This window comes from Pseudophryne corroboree, chromosome 4 (genome assembly GCF_028390025.1).
Source record: "Pseudophryne corroboree isolate aPseCor3 chromosome 4, aPseCor3.hap2, whole genome shotgun sequence".
Classification (NCBI taxonomy): Eukaryota; Metazoa; Chordata; class Amphibia; order Anura; family Myobatrachidae; genus Pseudophryne; species Pseudophryne corroboree.
Window position 1 is genome coordinate 754,037,744 of NC_086447.1, and position 27,387 is coordinate 754,065,130.

Sequence of the window (27,387 nt, forward strand, 5' to 3'; positions counted from 1 at the left end):
TTTTGTAGAAGCCGGGGAGGACTTCTGCTCCTGGGAACTAGCCGAAGCAGGTGTTCTCTTTCCTTTACCCTTAACTCTGGCAAGGAAGAAGGAGCCCCGACCTCTTCTGGACTTATGCGACCGAAAGGACTGCATCTGATACTGTGTAGTTTTCTTTTGCTGTTGGGGAACAAAAGGTAAAAATAAGATTTTATACCTACCGGTAAATCTTTTTCTCGTAGTCCGTAGAGGATGCTGGGACTCCGTAAGGACCATGGGGATAGACGGGCTCCGCAGGAGACATGGGCACTTTAAGAAAGACTTTGACTCTAGGTGTGCACTGGCTCCTCCCTCTATGCTCCTCCTCCAGACCTCAGTTAGAGAAACTGTGCCCAGAGGACACGGACAGTACAAGGAAAGGATTTTTGTAATACAAGGGCAAGATTCATACCAGCCACACCGTATAACTTGTGATACACTACCCAGTTAACAGCATGAAAAAACAACATAGCATCAGTCCAAGACCGATGAAAATATAACATAACCCTTATGTAAGCAATAACTATATACAAGTCTTGCAGAAGTAGTCAGCACTTGGGACGGGCGCCCAGCATCCTCAACGGACTATGAGAAAAAGATTCACCGGTAGATTTAAAATCTTATTTTCTCTAACGTCCTAGAGGATGCTGGGACTCCGTAAGGACCATGGGGATTATACCAAAGCTCCCAAACGGGCGGGAGAGTGCGGATGACTCTGCAGCACCGATTGAGCAAACAGGAGATCCTCCTCAGCCAGGGTATCAAACTTATAAAACTTTGCAAAGGTGTTTGACCCCGACCAAGTAGCAGCTCGACACAGCTGTAGTGCCGAGACCCCTCGGGCAGCCGCCCAAGACGAGCCCACCTTCCTAGTGGAATGGGCCTTAACCGATTTTGGCAACGGCAATCCTGCCGTAGAATGCGCCTGCTGGATCGTGTTACAGATCCAGCGAGCAATAGTCTGCTTTGAAGCAGGGCCGCCAACTTTGTTGGCTGCATACAGGACAAACAGTGCTTCTGTTTTTCTGATCCTAGCCGTTCTGGCCACGTAAATTTTCAAAGCCCTGACCACATCAAGGGACTCGGAATCCTCCAAGTCACGAGTAGCCACAGGCACGACAATAGGTTGGTTCATATGAAACGATGAGACCACCTTAGGTAGGAATTGAGGACGGGTCCGCAACTCCGCTCTATCCATATGGAAAACCAGATAGGGGCTTTTATGTGATAAAGCCGCCAATTCCGAAACTCGCCGAGCCGAAGCCAAGGCCAACAACATGACTACCTTCCAAGTGAGATATTTCAACTCCACTGTTTTCAGTGGTTCACGCCAATGAGACTTAAGGAAACTTAACACCACGTTAAGGTCCCAAGGCGCCACCGGAGGTACAAAAGGAGGCTGAATATGCAGTACTCCCTTCACAAAAGTCTGTACTTCAGGTAAAGAGGCCAATTCCTTTTGAAAGAAAATGGATAAGGCCGAAATTTGAACTTTAATGGAGCCTAATTTTAGGCCCAAATTCACTCCAGTTTGTAGGAAGTGAAGAAAACGGCTTAGATGAAATTCCGCCGTAGCAGCATTCCTGGCCTCACACCAAAAAACATATTTTCGCCATATTCGGTGATAATGTTTAGACGTCACTGCCTTCCTAGCCTTTATTAGCGTAGGAATGACCTCATCCGGAATACCCTTTTCCGCTAGGATCCGGCGTTCAACCGCCATGCCATCAAACGCAGCCACGGTAAGTCTTGGAACAGACAGGGACCTTGTTGTAACAGGTCCTGCCTTAGAGGAAGAGGCCACGGATCTTCTGTGAGCATTTCTTGCAGATCCGGATACCAGGTCCTTCGTGACCAATCTGGAACAATTAGAATTGTTCTCACTCCTCTTTTTCTTATTATTCGCAACACCTTGGGTATGAGAGGAAGAGGAGGAAACACATATACCGACTGGAACACCCACCGGGGTCACTAGGGCGTCCACAGCTACCGCCTGAGGGTCTCTTGACCTGGCGCAATACCTTTGTAGCTTTTTGTTGAGACGGGATGCCATCATGTCTATTTCGGGTAGTCCCCACCGACTTGCAATCTGCGCGAAGACTTCCTGATGAAGTCCCCACTCTCCCGGATGCAGATCGTGTCTGCTGAGGAAGTCTGCTTTCCACTTGTCCACTCCCGGAATGAACACTGCTGACAGAGTGCTTACATGATTGGTGGCTTCTGCCATTGCCACTCTGCTCCTTGTGCCGCCTTGGCGGTTCACATGAGCCACTGCGGTGATGTTGTCTGACTGGATCAGAACTGGTCGATTGCGAAGTAAGATCTCCGCTTGACGTAGGGCGTTGAATATGGCCCTTAGTTCCAGGATGTTGATGTGAAGACAAGTCTCTTGACTTGACCAAAGTCCTTGGAAATTTCTTCCCTGTGTGACTGCTCCCCAACCTCGGAGGCTCGCGTCCGTGGTCACCAGGATCCAGTCCTGAATGCCGAACCTGCGGCCCTCTAGAAGGTGAGCACTGTTTAGCCACCACAGGAGAGATACTCTGGCCCTGGGGGACAGGGTGATCCGCTGATGCAGGTGCAGATGCGACCCGGACCATTTGTCCAATAGGTCCCATTGGAAGGTCCTTGCATGGAATCTGCCGTATGGAATGACTTCGTATGTTGCCACCATCTTTCCCAGAACTTGAGTGCAATGATATACTGACACTTGTTTTGGTTTCAACAGGTTCATGACTAGAGTCATGAGTTCCTGCGCTTTTTCCGTCGGAAGAAAAACCCTCTTCTGGTCTGTGTCCAGAATCATGCCCAAGAAGGGCAGACGAGTTGTAGGATTCAGCTGCGACTTTGGAATATTGAGAATCCAGCCGTGTCGCTGTAACACATTCAGTGAAAGTGAAACGCTGTTCAGCAACTTCTCCCGTGATCTCGCTTTTATGAGGAGATCGTCCAAGTACGGGATAATTGTGACACCCTACTTGCGTAGGAGCACCATCATTTCCGCCATTACCTTGGTGAAAACTCTCGGGGCCGTGGAAAGCCCAAACGGCAACATCTGAAATTGGTAATGACAATCCTGTACCGCAAATCTCAGGTACGCCTGATGAGGAGGATATATGGGAACATGCAGGTATGCATCCTTTATGTCCAGACATACCAAAAAGTCTCCCCCTTCTAGGCTGGCGATGACCGCCCTGAGCGATTCCATCTTGAACTTGAACCGTTTTAAGTAAAGGTTCAGGGATTTTAAATTTAAAATGGGTCTGACCGAACCGTCCGGTTTCGAGACCACAAACAGAGTTGAGTAGTACCCCTGCCCTCTTTGAAGCAGGGGAACCTCTACCACCACTTGTTGAAGACATAATTTGTGAATCGCATGTAACACTATCTCCTCTTCCAGGGGGTGTTTCGGTAGGGCCGATTTGAAAAACCGGCGAGGAGGCACCTCTTCGAATTCCAGCTTGTAACCCTGGGAAACAATTTCTATTGCCCATGGATCCGCCTGTGAGTGGACCCAGACGTGGCTGAACAGTCGAAGACGTGCCCACACAGGAGCGGACTCCCTCAGGGGAGCCCCAGCGTCATGCGGTGGATTTTGCAGAGGCCGGGGAGGACTTCTGTTCCTGGGTACTAGCTGTGTTGTGCAGCTTTTTCCCTCTGCCCTTACCTCTGGCAAGAAAGGACGATCCACACGCTCTCTTGCTTTTATTGGAACGAAAGGACTGCATTTGATAATGAGGCGCTTTCTTAGATTGTGAGGGAATATATGGCAAAAAATTTGATTTACCTGCTGTAGCCGTGGAGACGAGGTCCGAGAGTCCCTCTCCAAACAATTCCTCACCCTTGTAAGGCAACAACTCCATATGTCTCTTGGAGTCGGCATCACCAGTCCACTGTCGGGTCCATAAGACACGCCTAGCAGAAATAGACATAGCGTTTATCCTGGAACCCAGTAAACTAATGTCTCTTTGAGCATCCCTCATATACAAGACAGCATCTTTTATATGCCCTAGGGTCAGTAAAATGGTATCCTTATCCAGAGTCTCAATATCCGTTGATAAGGAATCTGTCCATGCTGCTACAGTACTACAAACCCAGGCCGACGCAATAGCCGGTCTGAGTAACGTACCAGAATGTGTGTAAATGGACTTCAAGGTAACCTCCTGCTTGCGGTCAGCAGGATCCTTGAGGGTAGCCGTATCTTGGGATGGAAGCGCTAACTTTTTTGATAAGCGCGTCAAGGCCTTGTCCACCCTAGGGGAGGATTCCCACCGTATCCTATCCTGCGACGGGAAAGGATAAGCTGTTAGGATCCTTTTGGGAATCTGCAGTTTTTTGTCTGGAGTTTCCCACGCTTTTTCACATAATTCGTTCAGCTCATGTGAGGAGGGAAAGGAGACCTCAGGTTTCTTTCCCTTATACATGTGTACCCTCGTGTCAGGGACAGGGGGTTCCTCAGTGATATGCAACATATCTTTTATTGCGATAATCATAATCGAATACATTTAGCCACCTTTGGCTGTAATTTTGTATCATCGTAATCGACACTGGAGTCTGAATCCGTGTCGGTATCTGTGTCAACTATTTGGGATAGTGGGCGCTTCTGAGACCCCGAAGGCCCCGGCGACATAGGGACAGGCATGGGTTGACTCCCTGACTGTGCCCCAGCTTTGGCTTTGTCTAGCCTTTTGTGCAATAAATTAACATTTGCACTTAAAACATTCCACATATCCATCTAGTCCGGCGTCGGCAACGCAGACGGAGACCTAACATTCATAAACTCCCCCTCCTCCTTAGGTGAGCCCTCAACCTCAGACATGTCGACACACATGTACCGACACACCACACATACACAGGGAAGCTCTTTTCTGAAGACAGGTTCCCCACCAGGCCCATTGGAGAGACAGAGAGAGAGTATGCCAGCACACACCCCAGCGCTATATGACCCTGGAAAAAACACAGTATGTTTACCCAGTAGCGCTGTTTTGTGTATATGCGCCAATTATGTGCCCCCCCCCTCTACTTTAAAACCCTCTGTCAGGGTGTGTCAAGCAGGGGAGAGTCCGGGGAGCTTCCTCTCAGCGGTGCTGTGGAGAAAAGTGGCGCTGGTGAGTGCTGAGGGAGAAGCCCTGCCCCCTTGGCGGCGGGCTTCTGTCCCGCTCAAATTTTTCAATACATGGCGGGGGCTCTTTATATACATGTACAGTGACCAGCTGTACATGTATATATCTATCTTTGCCATAAGAGAGGTTTATATTGCTGCCCAGGGCGCCCCCCCCTGCGCCCTGCACCCTTACAGTGACCGAAGTGTGTGAGGTGAAGGGGAGCAATGGCGCACAGCTGCAGTGCTGTGCGTTACCTCAGTGAAGATCCAAATGTCTTCTGCAGCCTCAGATGGTCTTTTCCTCACATACTCACCCAGCTTCTTTCTTCCGGCTCTGCGAGGAGGACGGCGGCTCTGCGAGGAGGACGGCGGCGCGGCTCTGGGACGGACGGCGAGGGTGAGACCTGCGTACCGATCCCTCTGGAGCTAATGGTGTCCAGTAGCCTAAGAAACAGAGCCATGAAACTCAGAGAAGTGGGTCTGTTTCTCTCTCCTCAGTCCCTCGATGCAGGGAGTCTGTTGCCAGCAGGCTCCCTGAAAATAAAAAACCTAACAAAAATGCTTTCTTACAGGAAACTCAGGAGAGCTCCTGAAATGCACCCAGTCTCCACTGGGCACAGTATCAAACTGAGGTCTGGAGGAGGGGCATAGAGGGAGGAGCCAGTGCACACCCAGAGTAAAAGTCTTTCTTAAAGTGCCCATGTCTCCTGCGGAGCCCGTCTATCCCCATGGTCCTTACGGAGTCCCAGCATCCTCTAGGACGTTAGAGAAAAGGTAGATTTACCTGCGGTAGCTGTGGAAACTAGGTCCGCGAGCCCCTCCCCAAACAACACTTCACCCTTGTAAGGTAAAACCTCCATATGCTTCTTTGAGTCTGCATCACCCGTCCATTGGCGGGTCCATAGAGCTCGTCTCCCAGAAATAGCCATGGCATTGGCTCTGGAACCCAGCAGCCCAAAGTCTCTTTGAGCGTCCCCCATATATAAGACTGTGTCTTTAATGTGGGCTAAGGTTAATAAAATGGTATCCCTGTCTAGGGTATCAAGGTCAGCTGAAAAGGTATCTGTCCATACTGCAACTGCGCTACATACCCATGCCGATGCTATTGCCGGTCTGAGCAAAGCACCTGTATGCGCATAAATAGACTTTAAAGTAGTCTCCTGTCTGCGATCAGCAGGATCCTTGAGGGCTGCCGTGTCCGGAGACAGTAGCGCCACCTTCTTGGACAGGCGTGTTAAAGCCTTGTCCACCCTGGGAGAGGATTCCCAACGTACCCTGTCCTGTGCAGGGAAAGGATACGCCATAAGAACCCTTTTGGGTATCTGCAGTTTTTTATAGAGATGAGCGGGTTCGGTTTCTCTGAAACCGAACCCGCACGAACTTCATGTTTTTTTCACGGGTCCGAGCAGACTCGGATCCTCCCGCCTTGCTCAGTTAACCCGAGCGCGCCCGAACGTCATCATGACGCTGTCGGATTCTCGCGAGACTCGGATTCTATATAAGGAGCCGCGCGTCGCCGCCATTTTCACACGTGCATTGAGATTGATAGGGAGAGGACGTGGCTGGCGTCCTCTCCATTAGAAATTAGATTAGAAGAGAGAGAGAGATTGTGCAGAGTCAGACAGAGTTTACCACAGTGACCAGTGCAGTTGTTGTTAGTTAACTTTTATTTATTTTAATATAATATATCCGTTCTCTGCTATATCCGTTCTCTGCCTGAAAAAAAACGATACACAGCAGCAGCCAGTCACACAGTGTGACTCAGTCTGTGTGCACTCAGCTCAGCCCAGTGTGCTGCACATCAATGTATAAAAGGCAAAGCTTATAATAATTGTGGGGGAGACTGGGGAGCACTGCAGGTTGTTATAGCAGGAGCCCCCAGGAGTACATAATATTATATTAATTTAAAATTAAACAGTGCACACTTTTGCTGCAGGAGTGCCACTGCCAGTGTGACTAGTGGTGACCAGTGCCTGACCACCAGTATAGTAGTATATTGTTGTATGTATTGTATACTATCTCTTTATCAACCAGTCTATATTAGCAGCAGACACAGTACAGTGCGGTAGTTCACGGCTGTGGCTACCTCTGTGTCGGCAGTCGGAACTCGGCAGGCAGTCCGTCCATCCATAATTGTATTACAATATATACCACCTAACCGTGGTATTTTTTTTTCTTTCTTTATACCGTCGTCATAGTGTCATACTAGTTGTTACGAGTATACTACTATCTCTTTATCAACCAGTGTACAGTGCGGTAGTTCACGGCTGTGGCTACCTCTGTGTCGGCAGTCGGCAGGCAGTCCGTCCATCCATAATTGTATTATTATTATAATATATACCACCTAACCGTGGTTTTTTTTTCATTCTTTATACCGTCATAGTGTCATACTAGTTGTTACGAGTATACTACTATCTCTTTATCAACCAGTGTACAGTGCGGTAGTTCACGGCTGTGGCTACCTCTGTGTCGGCAGTCGGCAGGCAGTCCGTCCATCCATAATTGTATTATTATTATAATATATACCACCTAACCGTGGTTTTTTTTTCATTCTTTATACCGTCGTCATAGTGTCATACTAGTTGTTACGAGTATACTACTATCTCTTTATCAACCAGTGTACAGTGCGGTAGTTCACGGCTGTGGCTACCTCTGTGTCGGCAGTCGGCAGGCAGTCCGTCCATCCATAATTGTATTATTATTATTATAATATATACCACCTAACCGTGGTTTTTTTTTCATTCTTTATACCGTCGTCATAGTGTCATACTAGTTGTTACGAGTATACTACTATCTCTTTATCAACCAGTGTACAGTGCGGTAGTTCACGGCTGTGGCTACCTCTGTGTCGGCAGTCGGCAGGCAGTCCGTCCATCCATAATTGTATTATTATTATAATATATACCACCTAACCGTGGTTTTTTTTTCATTCTTTATACCGTCGTCATAGTGTCATACTAGTTGTTACGAGTATACTACTATCTCTTTATCAACCAGTGTACAGTGCGGTAGTTCACGGCTGTGGCTACCTCTGTGTCGGCAGTCGGCAGGCAGTCCGTCCATCCATAATTGTATTATTATTATAATATATACCACCTAACCGTGGTTTTTTTATACCACCTAACCGTGGCAGTCCGTCCATAATTGTATACTAGTATCCAATCCATCCATCTCCATTGTTTACCTGAGGTGCCTTTTAGTTCTGCCTATAAAATATGGAGAACAAAAAAGTTGAGGTTCCAAAATTAGGGAAAGATCAAGATCCACTTCCACCTCGTGCTGAAGCTGCTGCCACTAGTCATGGCCGAGACGATGAAATGCCAGCAACGTCGTCTGCCAAGGCCGATGCCCAATGTCATAGTACAGAGCATGTCAAATCCAAAACACCAAATATCAGAAAAAAAAGGACTCCAAAACCTAAAATAAAATTGTCGGAGGAGAAGCGTAAACTTGCCAATATGCCATTTACCACACGGAGTGGCAAGGAACGGCTGAGGCCCTGGCCTATGTTCATGGCTAGTGGTTCAGCTTCACATGAGGATGGAAGCACTCAGCCTCTCGCTAGAAAACTGAAAAGACTCAAGCTGGCAAAAGCACCGCAAAGAACTGTGCGTTCTTTGAAATCCCAAATCCACAAGGAGAGTCCAATTGTGTCGTTTGCGATGCCTGACCTTCCCAACACTGGACGTGAAGAGCATGCGCCTTCCACTATTTGCATGCCCCCTGCAAGTGCTGGAAGGAGCACCCGCAGTCCAGTTCCTGATAGTCAGATTGAAGATGTCAGTGTTGAAGTACACCAGGATGAGGAGGATATGGGTGTTGCTGGCGCTGGGGAGGAAATTGACCAGGAGGATTCTGATGGTGAGGTGGTTTGTTTAAGTCAGGCACCCGGGGAGACACCTGTTGTCCGTGGGAGGAATATGGCCGTTGACATGCCAGGTGAAAATACCAAAAAAATCAGCTCTTCGGTGTGGAGGTATTTCACCAGAAATGCGGACAACAGGTGTCAAGCCGTGTGTTCCCTTTGTCAAGCTGTAATAAGTAGGGGTAAGGACGTTAACCACCTCGGAACATCCTCCCTTATACGTCACCTGCAGCGCATTCATAATAAGTCAGTGACAAGTTCAAAAACTTTGGGTGACAGCGGAAGCAGTCCACTGACCAGTAAATCCCTTCCTCTTGTAACCAAGCTCACGCAAACCACCCCACCAACTCCCTCAGTGTCAATTTCCTCCTTCCCCAGGAATGCCAATAGTCCTGCAGGCCATGTCACTGGCAAGTCTGACGAGTCCTCTCCTGCCTGGGATTCCTCCGATGCATCCTTGCGTGTAACGCCTACTGCTGCTGGCGCTGCTGTTGTTGCCGCTGGGAGTCGATGGTCATCCCAGAGGGGAAGTCGTAAGCCCACTTGTACTACTTCCAGTAAGCAATTGACTGTTCAACAGTCCTTTGCGAGGAAGATGAAACATCACAGCAGTCATCCTACTGCAAAGCGGATAACTGAGTCCTTGACAACTATGTTGGTGTTAGACGTGCGTCCGGTATCCGCCGTTAGTTCACAGGGAACTAGACAATTTATTGAGGCAGTGTGCCCCCGTTACCAAATACCATCTAGGTTCCACTTCTCTAGGCAGGCGATACCGAGAATGTACACGGACGTCAGAAAAAGACTCACCAGTGTCCTAAAAAATGCAGTTGTACCCAATGTCCACTTAACCACGGACATGTGGACAAGTGGAGCAGGGCAGGGTCAGGACTATATGACTGTGACAGCCCACTGGGTAGATGTATGGACTCCCGCCGCAAGAACAGCAGCGGCGGCACCAGTAGCAGCATCTCGCAAACGCCAACTCTTTCCTAGGCAGGCTACGCTTTGTATCACCGCTTTCCAGAATACGCACACAGCTGAAAACCTCTTACGGCAACTGAGGAAGATCATCGCGGAATGGCTTACCCCAATTGGACTCTCCTGTGGATTTGTGGCATCGGACAACGCCAGCAATATTGTGTGTGCATTAAATATGGGCAAATTCCAGCACGTCCCATGTTTTGCACATACCTTGAATTTGGTGGTGCAGAATTTTTAAAAAAACGACAGGGGCGTGCAAGAGATGCTGTCGGTGGCCAGAAGAATTGCGGGACACTTTCGGCGTACAGGCACCACGTACAGAAGACTGGAGCACCACCAAAAACTACTGAACCTGCCCTGCCATCATCTGAAGCAAGAAGTGGTAACGAGGTGGAATTCAACCCTCTATATGCTTCAGAGGTTGGAGGAGCAGCAAAAGGCCATTCAAGCCTATACAATTGAGCACGATATAGGAGATGGAATGCACCTGTCTCAAGTGCAGTGGAGAATGATTTCAACGTTGTGCAAGGTTCTGATGCCCTTTGAACTTGCCACACGTGAAGTCAGTTCAGACACTGCCAGCCTGAGTCAGGTCATTCCCCTCATCAGGCTTTTGCAGAAGAAGCTGGAGGCATTGAAGAAGGAGCTAACACGGAGCGATTCCGCTAGGCATGTGGGACTTGTGGATGCAGCCCTTAATTCGCTTAACAAGGATTCACGGGTGGTCAATCTGTTGAAATCAGAGCACTACATTTTGGCCACCGTGCTCGATCCTAGATTTAAAGCCTACCTTGGATCTCTCTTTCCGGCAGACACAGGTCTGCTGGGGTTGAAAGACCTGCTGGTGACAAAATTGTCAAGTCAAGCGGAACGCGACCTGTCAACATCTCCTCCTTCACATTCTCCCGCAACTGGGGGTGCGAGGAAAAGGCTCAGAATTCCGAGCCCACCCGCTGGCGGTGATGCAGGGCAGTCTGGAGCGACTGCTGATGCTGACATCTGGTCCGGACTGAAGGACCTGACAACGATTACGGACATGTCGTCTACTGTCACTGCATATGATTCTCTCAACATTGATAGAATGGTGGAGGATTATATGAGTGACCGCATCCAAGTAGGCACGTCACACAGTCCGTACTTATACTGGCAGGAAAAAGAGGCAATTTGGAGGCCCTTGCACAAACTGGCTTTATTCTACCTAAGTTGCCCTCCCACAAGTGTGTACTCCGAAAGAGTGTTTAGTGCCGCCGCTCACCTTGTCAGCAATCGGCGTACGAGGTTACATCCAGAAAATGTGGAGAAGATGATGTTCATTAAAATGAATTATAATCAATTCCTCCGCGGAGACATTGACCAGCAGCAATTGCCTCCACAAAGTACACAGGGAGCTGAGATGGTGGATTCCAGTGGGGACGAATTGATAATCTGTGAGGAGGGGGATGTACACGGTGATATATCGGAGGGTGAAGATGAGGTGGACATCTTGCCTCTGTAGAGCCAGTTTGTGCAAGGAGAGATTAATTGCTTCTTTTTTGGGGGGGGTCCAAACCAACCCGTCATATCAGTCACAGTCGTGTGGCAGACCCTGTCACTGAAATGATGGGTTGGTTAAAGTGTGCATGTCCTGTTTTGTTTATACAACATAAGGGTGGGTGGGAGGGCCCAAGGATAATTCCATCTTGCACCTCTTTTTTCTTTTCTTTTTCTTTGCATCATGTGCTGATTGGGGAGGGTTTTTTGGAAGGGACATCCTGCGTGACACTGCAGTGCCACTCCTAGATGGGCCCGGTGTTTGTGTCGGCCACTAGGGTCGCTAATCTTACTCACACAGCTACCTCATTGCGCCTCTTTTTTTCTTTGCGTCATGTGCTGTTTGGGGAGGGTTTTTTGGAAGGGACATCCTGCGTGACACTGCAGTGCCACTCCTAGATGTGCCCGGTGTTTGTGTCGGCCACTAGGGTCGCTAATCTTACTCACACAGTCAGCTACCTCATTGCGCCTCTTTTTTTCTTTGCGTCATGTGCTGTTTGGGGAGGGTTTTTTGGAAGGGCCATCCTGCGTGACACTGCAGTGCCACTCCTAGATGGGCCCGGTGTTTGTGTCGGCCACTAGGGTCGCTAATCTTACTCACACAGCTACCTCATTGCGCCTCTTTTTTTCTTTGCGTCATGTGCTGTTTGGGGAGGGTTTTTTGGAAGGGACATCCTGCGTGACACTGCAGTGCCACTCCTAGATGGGCCCGGTGTTTGTGTCGGCCACTAGGGTCGCTTATCTTTCTCACACAGCTACCTCATTGCGCCTCTTTTTTTCTTTGCGTCATGTGCTGTTTGGGGAGGGTTTTTTGGAAGGGACATCCTGCGTGACACTGCAGTGCCACTCCTAGATGGGCCCGGTGTTTGTGTCGGCCACTAGGGTCGCTTATCTTTCTCACACAGTCAGCTACCTCATTGCGCCTCTTTTTTTCTTTGCGTCATGTGCTGTTTGGGGAGGGTTTTTTGGAAGGGACATCCTGCGTGACACTGCAGTGCCACTCCTAGATGGGCCCGGTGTTTGTGTCGGCCACTAGGGTCGCTTATCTTTCTCACACAGTCAGCTACCTCATTGCGCCTCTTTTTTTCTTTGCGTCATGTGCTGTTTGGGGAGGGTTTTTTGGAAGGGACATCCTGCGTGACACTGCAGTGCCACTCCTAGATGGGCCCGGTGTTTGTGTCGGCCACTAGGGTCGCTTATCTTTCTCACACAGTCAGCTACCTCATTGCGCCTCTTTTTTTCTTTGCGTCATGTGCTGTTTGGGGAGGGTTTTTTGGAAGGGACATCCTGCGTGACACTGCAGTGCCACTCCTAGATGGGCCCGGTGTTTGTGTCGGCCACTAGGGTCGCTAATCTTACTCACACAGCTACCTCATTGCGCCTCTTTTTTTCTTTGCGTCATGTGCTGTTTGGGGAGGGTTTTTTGGAAGGGACATCCTGCGTGACACTGCAGTGCCACTCCTAGATGGGCCCGGTGTTTGTGTCGGCCACTAGGGTCGCTTATCTTACTCACACAGCGACCTCGGTGCAAATTTTAGGACTAAAAATAATATTGTGAGGTGTGATGTGTTCAGAATAGGCTGAAAATGAGTGTAAATTATGTTTTTTGAGGTTAATAATACTTTGGGATCAAAATTACCCCCAAATTCTATGATTTAAGCTGTTTTTTAGGGTTTTTTGAAAAAAACACCCGAATCCAAAACACACCCGAATCCGACAAAAAAAATTCGGTGAGGTTTTGCCAAAACGCGGTCGAACCCAAAACACGGCCGCGGAACCGAACCCAAAACCAAAACACAAAACCCGAAAAATTTCCGGCGCTCATCTCTAGTTTTTTATCTGCAGTTTCCCAAGCTTTTTCAAATAACTCGTTAAGCTGATGGGATGGGGGAAAGGTTACCTCAGGTTTCTTTTCCTTATACATGCGCACCGTCATGTCAGGGACAGAGGGGTCATCAGTGATATGCAAAATATCTTTTATTGCAATAATCATACACTGAATACTTTTTGCCACCCTTGGGTGTAATTTTGCATCATCGTAGTCGACACTGGAGTCAGAATCCGTGTCGGTACCAGTGTCTACTATTTGGGATAGGGGACATTTTTGACTGTGACCCAGTCCAATCCGTGGATTTACTCCCTGCTTTCTCCCTGGACTCTGCTTTGTCCAGTCTCTTATGTAATGAGGCCACACTTGCATTTAACATATGCCACATGTCCATCCAGTCATGAGTCGGCGTTGCCGACGGAGACACACCACTCATGTGCTCCACCTCCTCCTTGGACGAGCCTTCCGCTTCAGACATGCCGACATGCACGTACCGACACCCCCCCACACCCAGGGATATATCTATAAGGGGACAATTCCCCGACAAGGCCCTTTGGAGAGAAAGAGAGAGAGTATGCCAGCACACACCCAGCGCCAACTGACACTGGAATAAAACCCAGATAGCGCTTTTTATATATATAATCAATGTGTATACACTCACTGCGCCTTAAAAGTGCCCCCCCCCTCTTTTCAGCCCTCTGTCACCGAATTCAGCAGGGGAGAGTCCGGGGAGCCAGCTTCTCTGCAGCGTTCTGTGGAGAAAATGGCGCTGTTAGTGCTGAGGGATCAAGCTCCGCCCCCTCCAGCGGCGGGCTTCGGTCCCGCTTCAATATACAAAAAATGGCGGGGGATCTCTGCATTTACTGCCTCCGCAGCCTAATGTACCCTTATTGCCAGTCCAGAGGTTTATTGCTGCCCAGGGCGCCCCCCTGCGCCCTGCACCCAACAGTGCCTGCCAGTGTGTGTAGTGTGTGGGAGCAATGGCGCGCAGCGGTAAAAGATCTGAAGTCTTCTGCCGCCTTGAAGTCTTCTTTTCTTCTTATACTCACCCAGCTTCTACCTTCCGGCTCTGCGAGGAGGACGGCGGCGCGGCTCTGGGACGAACGGCGGGGTGAGACCTGCGTTCCGACTCCCTCTGGAGCTAATGGTGTCCAGTAGCCTAAGAAGCAGAGCCAGAGCCTATCACTTAAGTAGGTCTGCTTCTCTCTCCTCAGCCCCACGATGCAGGGAGCCTGTTGCCAGCAGTGCTCCCTGAAAATAAAAAACCTAACAAAATTCTTTTTCAGAGAAACTCAGGAGAGCTCCCCTGTAATGCACCCTATCTCCTCTGGGCACAAAATCTAACTGAGGTCTGGAGGAGGGGCATAGAGGGAGGAGCCAGTGCACACCCATACTAATTGTTCTTTATAGTGCCCATGTCTCCTGCGGAGCCCGTCTATACCCCATGGTCCTTACGGAGTCCCCAGCATCCTCTAGGACGTAAGAGAAATACTCTTAATTTTGCGCTGTATTATAAGCAGCACTGGAGATCGAACCCAAAATATTAATTCTATCCAGACTGGTGACCTATGCACATGCATAGACTTGGAGCCTGGTCTTATACCACCGTGACTGCCGCACCTGGTACCCTGTGAGGGTGGAGTACACAGCCGATGGAAGTTATTACCCAAAATGCCTACAACCAATCCTGCATTATGATTACTCTATGCATTCTAGGATTTCATTTTTAGGTCTGTGTGTATTGCTGTATTAATCTTCTGTATTATGTGCATTGTTTTGATGCTTGTAAAGCGCCTTGAGTCCTGTTTGGAGAAAGAGCGCTATATAAATAAAATTATTATTATTAATTATTATTACATTATATCATAGTGACTCTACCACAGTATACCAGTGAGCATTTTGGTCACCAAATTGGAAGGGTTATATTTACATAGGGCATCTTTTGCTGATGCCATCTTGAAATTTCGCCTAAAAATCCTCGTTACAAAGAAATTGTGCCACTACTTAAAATGATTTATGGTCTTCAAGAGTAATCCAAGAAACGAGCGTGTCTACGCAGAAAACCTGAAATCTAATTGTTGTATACCCCTGATGAAGTCATTAAGACGAAACGCGTAGGGATCACCAATCAATACCCATCATGTTTTGGTGTATGTGAATTCCCCCCAGAGCTCACACCTTTTGCTAAAGAGGGTCTATTTTAGGGAACATTGCCCTGACCCACCAAATCCATTGAAAACCTCGATATATTGAATATTGGACTGATCTACTGCAGCAAATCTTTCTACTCTGAACGGAATTCACAGTCTTATATATTAGCGCACAGAGATATAGTTTGTGTTTTTATTTATATATATATATATATATATATATATATATAGATATATATATAGATAGACAGAGAGAGTGAGAGAGAGGAACACACAAATATATATATTCACACTAACATGCATGTACTTACCTCTGTTTTTTTCATTATTTCTATAAAAAACATCCGATTCTTCATTGGGTAAATAATAATTAAGACATCACCAAAGTCTGTAGGTATAATGCCCCTTCTGTAGTTCCTGGTATGTTCGGACCATACAATGTGGACTTCGTCATTTCCCAGGTGGCGGAGCTGCAAAAAAATATTGTTGCTTTATTAATATAAGCATTATAATATTTGGATGAGGGATTTAAAATATTTTGTTCTGTAATAAAAACTAAAAAACTATGCAGGTGACAACAACCTTGGACAGATGGAACCTACTACAAGGCTGGTTTAGGATTCCTTTTTTTTTTATCATGTTTTTTTTTTAAATTGCTTTCACAACAGAAAAATCAGACAACCATATCAAAAAGAAAGATATATGCATTTCATGTGTTAACATTAGTAGATCAGAAATGGTGACATGGGTATACCCAACAGCATAGTTGATACAAAGCACATTAAGGTGGAAATTACATTAATGAAGGAGTGCAGATTTCGAGTTAGGATACGAAAAATCAATACAATTCACGTATAATCCATAAATAGAAATAGTCTTGCATATCAGTATATTTGAGAACACGTTTACATGCAGGTACACATGGAGGCAGGTTGGCGTATGCTGAAAGCTAAGAGTTGGTGAATGAACTGCAAACAACTGAATTTAAGAGGTGGTATCAAGAATATACTGAGAGTTCTTATAGAGAATTTCTAAAGTATAGAGTTTGCACAAACTAATAATTCAATCTTTTTGAGCCAAAAGCCCTCAATAATTCTTACAGCAAATGGCAAGAGCAAATAAAAACTTCAAAAAACTTTTATAAATGTTCACTATTTTGTGTAAATAATGCTAAAAAGGCAAATACCATTGTCCTTACACCGAAACGACTGCAACGGCAATAAAGGTATTTCATTCTGCATTAAACACAACAGAGCAGGGGACGAGAGTGCAAGTTTAGCTCAGTTATGTCTGCAGAGGTTAGGTCAGCTGCAGAACACACATTCTTCATGTCTACGGTAAGACAAGCCCTATTCATTTAGCCTGATCTGGGGTCTCCTCTGCCAGCAGCCTGTGCCTGCTATCAGCCTCTAAACAAACGCTCATTTTTCAAGTCTTAGCAAAACGCCATAATACTCTAAGAGGCTGTCCATGTGCCACTCTCATTCACTAGCTGAAAAGGCCATCTAATTTCCCTGTTTTGTTCCCCAACCCTTCACGTCTTTTTAATATGCAGCCAGCCGGGCAGCACGCCACTGCTGACACTGGACATGGTACACACCTAATGGTCTGACCTCTTTTTCCTACTAATTGCATTACATGGCCAGCTGGCTCCAGCAAGGACTTGTCTGTTTGATTGAAGAATTTTTGCTTTCGAATAGTCACGGCTGCTGCTTTCACAAAGTATCTTGAGCCTGACAACCCCATTGTGTTCCAGACAGTGTGCCCATCCTAAAATCTAAGTTTTATTTGTAAATTAACCGAGAAACTTCCTGCCAGATCAGCGGTGCCTGGAGACTAATAATGTGCTCCTTTCATTCCCTTTCACTCTTACTGTATGACTGCCAATTTGTTTTTCTGCTGCCGGCCAGCCCCGGGCTATAAAAGCCTGGTAAGACATAAGTGCAATTATAGTCCTGGAGTCAAATGAATTGGACAAATCCAATAGCACAGCCCTGTCCCCACTTTACAAACCCCTACAGCAGTGAGATTAGCTGCTAAAAATCTAATCTCGAAAATAGCTAACAAATTTCTACAGCAAAGGAGCAAGAGTTCACGATGGGGCTACACGTAGGTCTCTGCACGGACAAAGGTTCTGCTGCAAAGCCGGCCAAATAGCAGATAAATGAACCTTGTCTCCTACAAATAAATAAATAATAATAAAAAAAAACTAATTTCAGAGCTGTTAGCTGCAATTTATTTAGGATAACAGGACGGATTGTAAGAAGCTGTTAGTGTGATTGATTTTTTTATTCTAGCCGAGAGACATCCTGATGAAGAATGTTTATTGCTAATGAATACAAACCTCTGAGCTGAAAAAGGTATCATCTGAGTCACTGGCTGTTTCGGTGGGGAATCTTCCTGTCGAAACCAAGGCATCCAATATTGCTTAAATGGCATGCGTTGGAGGTGGCCAAGAGCCTAACTGGATTCACCTAGGCAGCTCTATACAACAACTATCAGTCATTTAACTTCAAGCAGTGTGGTGTGATAGCGAACGTCAATTGCCTGAATCGAAAAGCACAGGCATAAAATCCCAGCTCATCAAGCAACATTGAACATGACACTTTCTAGCAGTATAACACAAGGCCAATATCGCTGCACAATGACAAGGGTTAGAAGGGCATTCATGCAGGTGATCTATTGCTTATGCAAAGGAAATAGGGAAAAGTGAGCTTGTCAATAAGCAATCAAACACTAGGAAGATAACACGGTGTATTGCATGTGGCAACTGATTACATGAGACAAAAAAGAAAAGGTCTTTGAATATAAAAGAATATAGACAGATCTTACTAAACTTCTGTGTATACTATATAAACAAATTAATTCTTGTAAAAGAAGAAAAGTTAGAAGTCTTGTTTATATAGTATGAGATTATCCCAATAGAACAGGGAGCACAGCAGGAGCACTATGGTGTAATGGAGATGAACCATTGGGTAGGAGAGGACTCGCAGAAAATAGGTCAAGAGAAGGCCATATATTTGCAAAGATGACCAGTTGTACCCTTTTCACACATATTTTGATCAGGTAATTTGCCTGGGAATGATGGCTCTATCTGCTTCCTTTCTCTGTGTGAAAGGGTCCACCAGGTAAAAAAAAATGGCAGACCAGGGTCAAGATCCGGGGACTTTGGACCCGGGTTGACCCTTTCACAGAGAGAAAGGACCCGGGTTAAGATGGCTTGCCCTACCAGATTACCAAGTCCAAATGCTTGCCACAGGAATTTCATATTCTGTGTGAAAGGGAGTACTGAGCTGGGTCCAGGATCCAACGCAAGTTCCAAAAGCCAGGTAAATAGCTGGGATGAAGCTCCAGCTTCTGCCTGAAGGTGGTATTCGTTGGCCAGACTTGCCTACTTTTGAAAACTAGTTTCAGGGAGATTATAGTTGGTAGTAGAATGCTATTAAGGGAGCATGTCATGCTATGCCCAAAGGGCATGTCTAGCTCCACATATGGTAACAGAATGCTACCTCTTTCAGGGACAGCAGAAGTACCTCACTAATCTTTACTTCTTAGCCATCGTCTATTTCTGGCCACTCTCTCATTCAGTCATTCGATGTTGCAACAGATGGTTGAACAGCAAAAGTGTCATGAGACATAGACTTGGCTCCTGTACTTCATAAACTCTCTACACTTACATATTGAAAATTGTACTTAAAACAATTCAGGCACTCATGATTCATTTATTATAAGTAAATTGTACGAGTAACTGCACACTGGAATCGATTGCACATGCTGGAGATTTACCAACCTACGGTCAAACCGCACTGAGTATGCCCAATCTCATCTGATCTTGGAAGCCATACACTGCAGGGCCTGGTCAGTACCCGGTTGGGAGACCACCAGGGAATACTAGGTACCCTAGGTATTTTACTCTCACATCATTTGAGTCTTTCCAGCTTTTTGTGCAGACCCAGCCATCCAATTTCCACTCACACTTAATTGTGATATTCTGACACGTGATAGCTGAACCCAATGGAGCCACTTTATTCCCACAAAGATCTTTTCAATTTAGAAAATTAAAGAAACTCTTACTATCAAGGGAATAAACATATTTTCGCCCATCTAACTCTTATCGACAAAAAAATTGCAGCAATTATGCATTAAATACTTATTTATCCACAACTGCTTTATCCCTCTCTTTTTAAGTATATCTCAATAAAAGTTAAGTGTTAATATACTCATATTTTCATGATTTTTCATTTCATCATAATTTTTTCATAAGTGTGCCCTGGAAAAGATACATAGCTGCTTTTGTCTTTTGCTCTTACAAAAGACCACACTTTTTTTTTCTTTTCTTTTTTTTATAGCTCCACATATGGACCTACTGTATCTACGATTAAATGCTTATTGTGAGATATTTCTATATAACATTAGCAGCATATTTTGGGAAGTTTTGCAATTATTGATACTAACATTGCTGCCTTTAATACTTGATTTCTTGTTTGCAACTATCCCCTGTGATATTTCTTTTCTTCTCACTCAGACACAATGTAAAAGGGTCATTTCATGTGACTCACGTTACATTTCAGGTTAATTTTTAGAAGTTTAAATACAGCACACACAAAAATGAAGCTGAAAATCAACTTTTTAAAAATATAACAATAATAATAAGCAGAAAAAAAAGTAGTTACATCTCAGGAGGACCTTCACCTGTGCTCTGGAGGAGTGATTCTTGCAGTCCTGACTGACTTAATGGTCTTGGACTCCAGCTGACTTTAGAAATGGGCATTTAAAATAATTGCCACTACTTGAACGAATTACTATCCAAGTGCACCAAACCAATCAGTGGGGTAAGGGAGACGGTATATTATATCCTCCTAAAAACGCAAACCGGACGAATGTGCCGTGTGATTGGGATTTGAATACAGCGCTATCGACAGTATGACATTTGCAGCGCACCCCCCCTCTCTACGTAAAAGTGTGCTAATAGTAGCAGGGTCGCGCATAGCACATGAGCTTACAATTAACTGCTCTCTGCCCTGTGAATACACTGTTGTGATGATTGCTTAAAAACCACTTAACTGACGATTTTTCCCTTCAAAAGCGTTAACAACATTGCTTTTTACAATTTATTTTATTTAATAAAGTTGAAAAAGTATTTTTTTAAATATTGAAACATTATATTATGCACATCTGCAGAACGGATCTCCTCGTCAAAAATGGAGGGACAGGGTGAGACGGCGCAGTTGCATGAAATCTGACCACGCCAGTTACGTGGTTTAAACTTGCGGACTAATTATCACACACCTTTCAGTAAAATGGACTGATTGCCAAATAAGGGCTATAAATACACTCCATCCAGAGCATTTTATTTCCATTGAGCATATTTTCTATATACTACAGATGTGTTGTTGCTATGCAATGATTTTTATGTGATATTTTAATTATCTTAATTTCTTATATCGATGTATAGATGTAAAGATAATTATATTCTTGTGCGCACTTTACTGTTGGTTAATCCATCAGACAATTTCTCTATAGTTAAATTGTATTGTTTCTATGCGTGTCCCATGTTACAACAGAATGGACATAGGAACTGAGGGGACGAGTATATTAATTTAAACCTGTTCTCCTAATTTTTACATTATGATTGTTATACTATACACTTATAAGACCCTAAACTTATGATTGACACACAAACAAAAAGCTGAATGTTAACCAAACTATATTTAAAATTAATTTTGACGTGTAACTGATGTTACATACGAATGCGTGTCATGTTACATTTCTGTCTCAAGACAAAGGGCTCTGATACAAATTACTCAAACTGTAAAATCCATATGAATTAAATCTATGTATGCCTGTCTATCTGCCTGATTAAGTGTACAGATGTATAAAATATTTCATCCGGTGGGGATGGACATTTCCAGTTGCTGCCAGCTGGCTCCATCGTGCTCACAAGTATTCACCATCTCTGATGTTATTGATCTCACCTGGGCAACTCTTTCCATCACATTCAACACAGAACCGGTCACCAATGTTAACTACATCATCTGAAGGCACTGTGACAGTTACAGTAAGTTCATAAGTAGGAAGAATTGAACTTGAAAATGTCTTGGCATCTGCTGTGATGCAATGCACATTCCATGTATTGTGTCCTATATTTCATGGAATGGCCCAAATGGCAATTGTGATACCAATGCAATAAATTCCAAATGCAATTGTGTGATTTCAACCATAAGCATATTTTTCTTGCCGGGTCAACTGAGAATATGTTAAAGAATAATTCTGCTTGGGATCCTGATAGTATGTAACCAGGCTACTTATAGTCCACCACAAATTGGTGTATTAACCAGCAACATAAAATATACTCACCTTTAGATGATGCTTATCAAGGTAACCATTATTTTGCTCTATTCTAAATATATATTGTTCAACTACTTTTGAGCCTATTTTTTGCCTAAAAACTGGCCTCAGTCATAGGGGGAATTCCAATAAAGGGCAGGAAATCTAAAAAAATCCCATTCCGCGGGATTTTGCTGTTTAACCCTTCACTGCTAACGCTGGGTCTGTGAGAGACAGCCATTCTGATTGTTGTTCTATCTGGTTGAATTTCAGAGAAGGAGCGATAAACTTTTCAGCACCTTTGTATCGCATCATTTAATGTCCGTTGACAGATAAAGCATAACGATTGCTGCAACAGTCCTTCCTTTGTCTACTGGGTCTGAGGAAATGTAAAAAATAATAATAATGTTTTCTGGGTGAATTAATAAAACAATTAATAGTTGGAGATTAACAAGGGGTTTTTATTTCCATTCCTGATGTCATTCCTGATCAACATCCGTAGAAATCCAAATGGGTCTCACAAAATTTGGCGCCACTACTGGAGGGTTAATTGCAGTACTGAAAATGGGACGAAGTGATTTTCACATACATCCTTGCGTCTTTTTTCTTGCACCTCTAGAGCAAGTCTGATGTTTCCTAAAATTGCTAATTTTAGGAAAAAATAAGAATTTACTCACCGGTAATTCTATTTCTCGTAGTCCGTAGTGGATGCTGGGGACTCCGTAAGGACCATGGGGAATAGACGGGCTCCGCAGGAGACTGGGCACACTATAAGAAAGATTTGGTACTACCTCTATGCCCCTCCTCCAGACTTCAGTTAGGATACTGTGCCCGGAAGAGCTGACACAATAAGGAAGGATTTTGAATCCCAGGTAAGACTCATACCAGCCACACCAATCACACCGTATAACTCGTGATATTAAACCCAGTTAACAGTATGAAATATAACTGAGCCTCTCAACAGATGGCTCAATAATAACCCTTTAGTTAGGCAATAACTATATACAAGTATTGCAGACAATCCGCACTTGGGATGGGCGCCCAGCATCCACTACGGACTACGAGAAATAGAATTACCGGTGAGTAAATTCTTATTTTCTCTGACGTCCTAGTGGATGCTGGGGACTCCGTAAGGACCATGGGGATTATACCAAAGCTCCCAAACGGGCGGGAGAGTGCGGATGACTCTGCAGCACCGAATGAGAGAACTCAAGGTCCTCCTCAGCCAGGGTATCAAATTTGTAGAATTTAGCAAACGTGTTTGCCCCTGACCAAGTTGCAGCTCGGCAAAGTTGTAAAGCCGAGACCCCTCGGGCAGCCGCCCAAGATGAACCCACCTTCCTCGTGGAATGGGCTTTCACTGATTTAGGATGCGGCAATCCAGCCGCAGAATGCGCCAGCTGAATTGTGCTACAAATCCAGCGAGCAATAGTCTGCTTAGAAGCAGGAGCACCTATTTTGTTGGGTGCATACAGGATAAAAAGCGAGTCAGTTTTCCTGACTCCAGCCGTCCTGGAAACATAAATTTTCAAGGCCCTGACTACGTCCAGTAACTTGGAATCCTCCAAGTCCCTAGTAGCCGCAGGCACCACAATAGGTTGGTTCAAGTGAAAAGCTGATACCACCTTAGGAAGAAACTGGGGACGAGTCCTCAATTCTGCCCTATCCATATGGAAAATCAGATAAGGGCTTTTACATGATAAAGCCGCCAATTCTGACACACGCCTGGCCGAAGCCAAGGCCAATAACATGACCACTTTCCACGTGAGATATTTCAGATCCACGGTTTTAAGTGGTTCAAACCAATGTGATTTTAGGAAACTCAACACCACATTGAGATCCCAAGGTGCCACAGGAGGCACAAAAGGGGGCTGAATATGAAGCACTCCCTTTACAAAAGTCTGAACTTCAGGCAGTGAAGCCAGTTCTTTCTGGAAGAAAATCGACAGAGCCGAAATCTGGACCTTAATGGAACCCAATTTTAGGCCCATAGTCACTCCTGACTGTAGGAAGTGCAGAAAACGACCCAGCTGAAATTCCTCTGTAGGGGCCTTCCTGGCCTCACACCACGCAACATATTTTCGCCAAATGCGGTGATAATGATTTGCAGTTACTTCTTTCCTGGCTTTTATCAGCGTAGGAATGACTTCCTCCGGAATGCCCTTTTCCTTTAGGATCCGGAATTCAACCGCCATGCCGTCAAACGCAGCCGCGGTAAGTCTTGGAACAGACAGGGCCCCTGCTGTAGCAGATCCTGTCTGAGCGGTAGAGGCCATGGGTCCTCTGATAACATTTCTTGAAGTTCCGGGTACCAAGCTCTTCTTGGCCAATCCGGAACCACGAGTATCGTTCTTACTCCTCGCCTTCTTATTATTCTCAGTACCTTTGGTATGAGAGGCAGAGGAGGGAACACATAAACCGACTGGTACACCCACGGTGTCACTAGAGCGTCCACAGCTATCGCCTGAGGGTCCCTTGACCTGGCGCAATATCTCTTTAGCTTTTTGTTGAGGCGGGACGCCATCATGTCCACCTGTGGCCTTTCCCAACGGTTTACCAACAGTAGGAAGACTTCTGGATGAAGTCCCCACTCTCCCGGGTGTAGGTCGTGTCTGCTGAGGAAGTCTGCTTCCCAGTTGTCCACTCCCGGAATGAACACTGCTGACAGTGCTATTACGTGATTTTCCGCCCATCGGAGAATCCTTGTGGCTTCTGCCATCGCCACCCTGCTTCTTGTGCCGCCCTGTCGGTTTACATGGGCGACTGCCGTGATGTTGTCTGATTGGATCAGAACCGGCTGGTTTCGAAGCAGGGGCCTTGCCTGACTTAGGGCATTGTAAATGGCCCTCAGTTCCAGAATGTTTATGTGTAGGGACGACTCCTGACTTGACCAAAGTCCCGGGAAATTTCTTCCCTGTGTGACTGCGCCCCAGCCCCAGTCCTGTATGCCGAATCTGCGGCCCTCTAGAAGATGAGCACTCTGCAGCCACCACAGTAGAGACACCCTGGTCCTTGGAGACAGGGTTATCAGTTGATGCATCTGAAGATGCGATCCCGACCACTTGTCCAAGAGGTCCCACTGGAAGGTCCTTGCATGGAACCTGCCGAATGGAATTGCTTCGTACGAAGCCACCATTTTTCCCAGGACTCGTGTGCAGTGATGCACCGATACCCGTTTTGGTTTTAGGAGGTCTCTGACTAGAGATGACAGCTCCTTGGCTTTCTCCTGTTGGAGAAACACTTTTTTCTGTTCTGTGTCCAGAATCATCCCCAGGAACAGTAAGCGTGTGGAAGGAACCAGTTGTGACTTTGGAATGTTTAGAATCCAGCCATGCTGTTGTAGCACTTCCCGAGATAGTGCTACTCCGACCAGTAACTGCTCCCTGGACCTCGCCTTTATTAGGAGATCGTCCAAGTACGGGGTAATTAAAACTCCCTTTTTTTGAAGGAGTATCATCATTTCTGCCATTACCTTGGTAAACACCCTCGGTGCCGTGGACAGTCCAAACGGTAGTGTCTGGAATTGGTAATGGCAATCCTGTACCACAAATCTGAGGTACTCCTGGTGAGGAAGGTAAATGGGGACATGCAGGTAAGCATCCTTGATGTCCAGGGATACCATGTAATCCCCCTCGTCCAGGCTTGCAATAACCGCCCTGAGCGATTCCATCTTGAACTTGAATCTTTTTATGTATGTGTTCAAGGATTTCAAATTTAAAATGGGTCTCACCGAACCGTCCGGTTTCGGTACCACAAACAGTGTGGAATAGTAACCCCGTCCTTGTTGAAGTAGGGGTACTTTGACTATCACCTGCTGGGAATACAGCTTGTGAATTGCCTCTAGTACAGCCTCCCTGCCCGAGGGAGTTGTCGGTAAGGCCGATTTGAGGAAACGGCGGGGGGGAGGCGCCTCGAATTCCAGCTTGTACCCCTGAGATACTACTTGAAGGATCCAGGGATCCACCCGTGAGCGAACCCACTGATCGCTGAAATTTTTGAGGCGGCCCCCCACCGTACCTGGCTCCGCCTGTGGAGCCCCACCGTCATGCAGCGGATTTGGAAGAAGCGGGGGAGGACTTTTGTTCCTGGGAACCTGCTGCGTGGTGCAGCTTTTTTCCCCTTCCTCTGCCTCTAGACAGAAAGGACCCGCCTTTTCCCCGCCTGTTTTTCTGGGGTCGAAAGGACTGTACCTGATAATACGGCGCTTTCTTAGGCTGTGAGGGGACATGGGGCAAAAATGCTGACTTCCCAGCTGTTGCTGTGGAAACAAGGTCTGAGAGACCATCCCCGAATAACTCCTCACCCTTATAAGGCAAAACTTCCATGTGCCTTTTAGAATCTGCATCCCCTGTCCACTGCCGAGTCCATAAGCCTCTCCTAGCAGAAATGGACAATGCACTGATTCTAGATGCCAGCCGGCAGATCTCCCTCTGTGCATCTCTCATGTACAAGACTGAGTCTTTTATATGCTCTACGGTTAGCAATATAGTGTCCCTGTCCAGGGTGTCAATATTTTCTGACAGGGAATCTGACCAAGCAGCAGCAGCACTGCACATCCACGCTGAAGCAATAGCTGGTCTCAGTATAACACCAGTGTGTGTATATATAGACTTTAGGATCGCCTCCTGCTTTCTATCAGCAGGTTCCTTTAGGGCGGCCGTATCCGGAGACGGTAGTGCCACCTTTTTAGACAAACGTGTGAGCGCTTTATCCACCCTAGGGGGAGTTTCCCAACGTGACCTATCCTCTGGCGAGAAAGGGAACGCCATTAGTAATTTTTTTGAAATCACCAATTTTTTATCAGGGAAAGCCCACGCTTCTTCACACACTTCATTTAATTCTTCAGATGGGGGAAAAACTATGGGTAGTTTTTTCTCCCCAAACATAATACCCTTTTTTGAGGTACCTGGGTTTATATCAGAAATGTGTAAAACCTCTTTCATTGCCTCAATCATGCAACGAATGGCCCTACTGGACATTAAATTTGACTCATCGTCGTCGACACTGGTATCAGTATCCGTGTCGACATCTGTGTCTGCCATCTGAGGTAGTGGGCGTTTTAGAGCCCCTGATGGCCTTTGAATTGCCTGGGCAGGCACGAGCTGAGAAGCCGGCTGTCCCGCATTTGGCATGTCGTCAATTTTTTTATGTAAGGAGTCGACACTTGCACGTAATTCCTTCCATAAGTCCATCCACTCAGGTTTCTGCCCCGCAGGGGGTGACATCACATTTATAGGCATCTGCTCCGCCTCCACATAAGTCTCCTCATCAAACATGTCGACACAGCCGTACCGACACACCGCACACACACACAGGGAATGCTCTTAAAGGAGACAGGACCCCACAAAAGCCCTTTGGGGAGACAGAGAGAGAGTATGCCAGCACACACCAGAGCGCTATATAATGCAGGGACTAACTGAATTATGTCCCCTATAGCTGCTATAATATTTACTGCGCCTCAAATTTGTGCCCCCCCTCTCTTTTTTACCCTTTTCTGTAGTGTAGACTGCAGGGGAGAGTCAGGGAGCTTCCTTCCAGCGGAACTGTGAGGGAGAAATGGCGCCAGTGTGCTGAGGGAGAT

General features: G+C 46.1%; 1 protein-coding gene and 1 pseudogene across 3 annotated transcripts in view; one reads left to right on the plus strand and one right to left on the minus strand.

The window, feature by feature from the left end:
• RALGAPA2 (Ral GTPase activating protein catalytic subunit alpha 2) overlaps positions 1-27,387 on the minus strand; it is a 605,428-nt gene that overhangs the window by 188,599 nt on the left and 389,442 nt on the right. For all 3 annotated transcript variants that reach the window (XM_063918174.1, XM_063918175.1, XM_063918177.1), the window contains one exon: positions 15,791-15,949. In XM_063918174.1, the coding sequence (XP_063774244.1) occupies positions 15,791-15,949 (159 nt within the window). The remainder of the gene's footprint in view (positions 1-15,790; positions 15,950-27,387) is intronic.
• Positions 19,268-19,386, plus strand: LOC134912743 (5S ribosomal RNA; annotated as a pseudogene).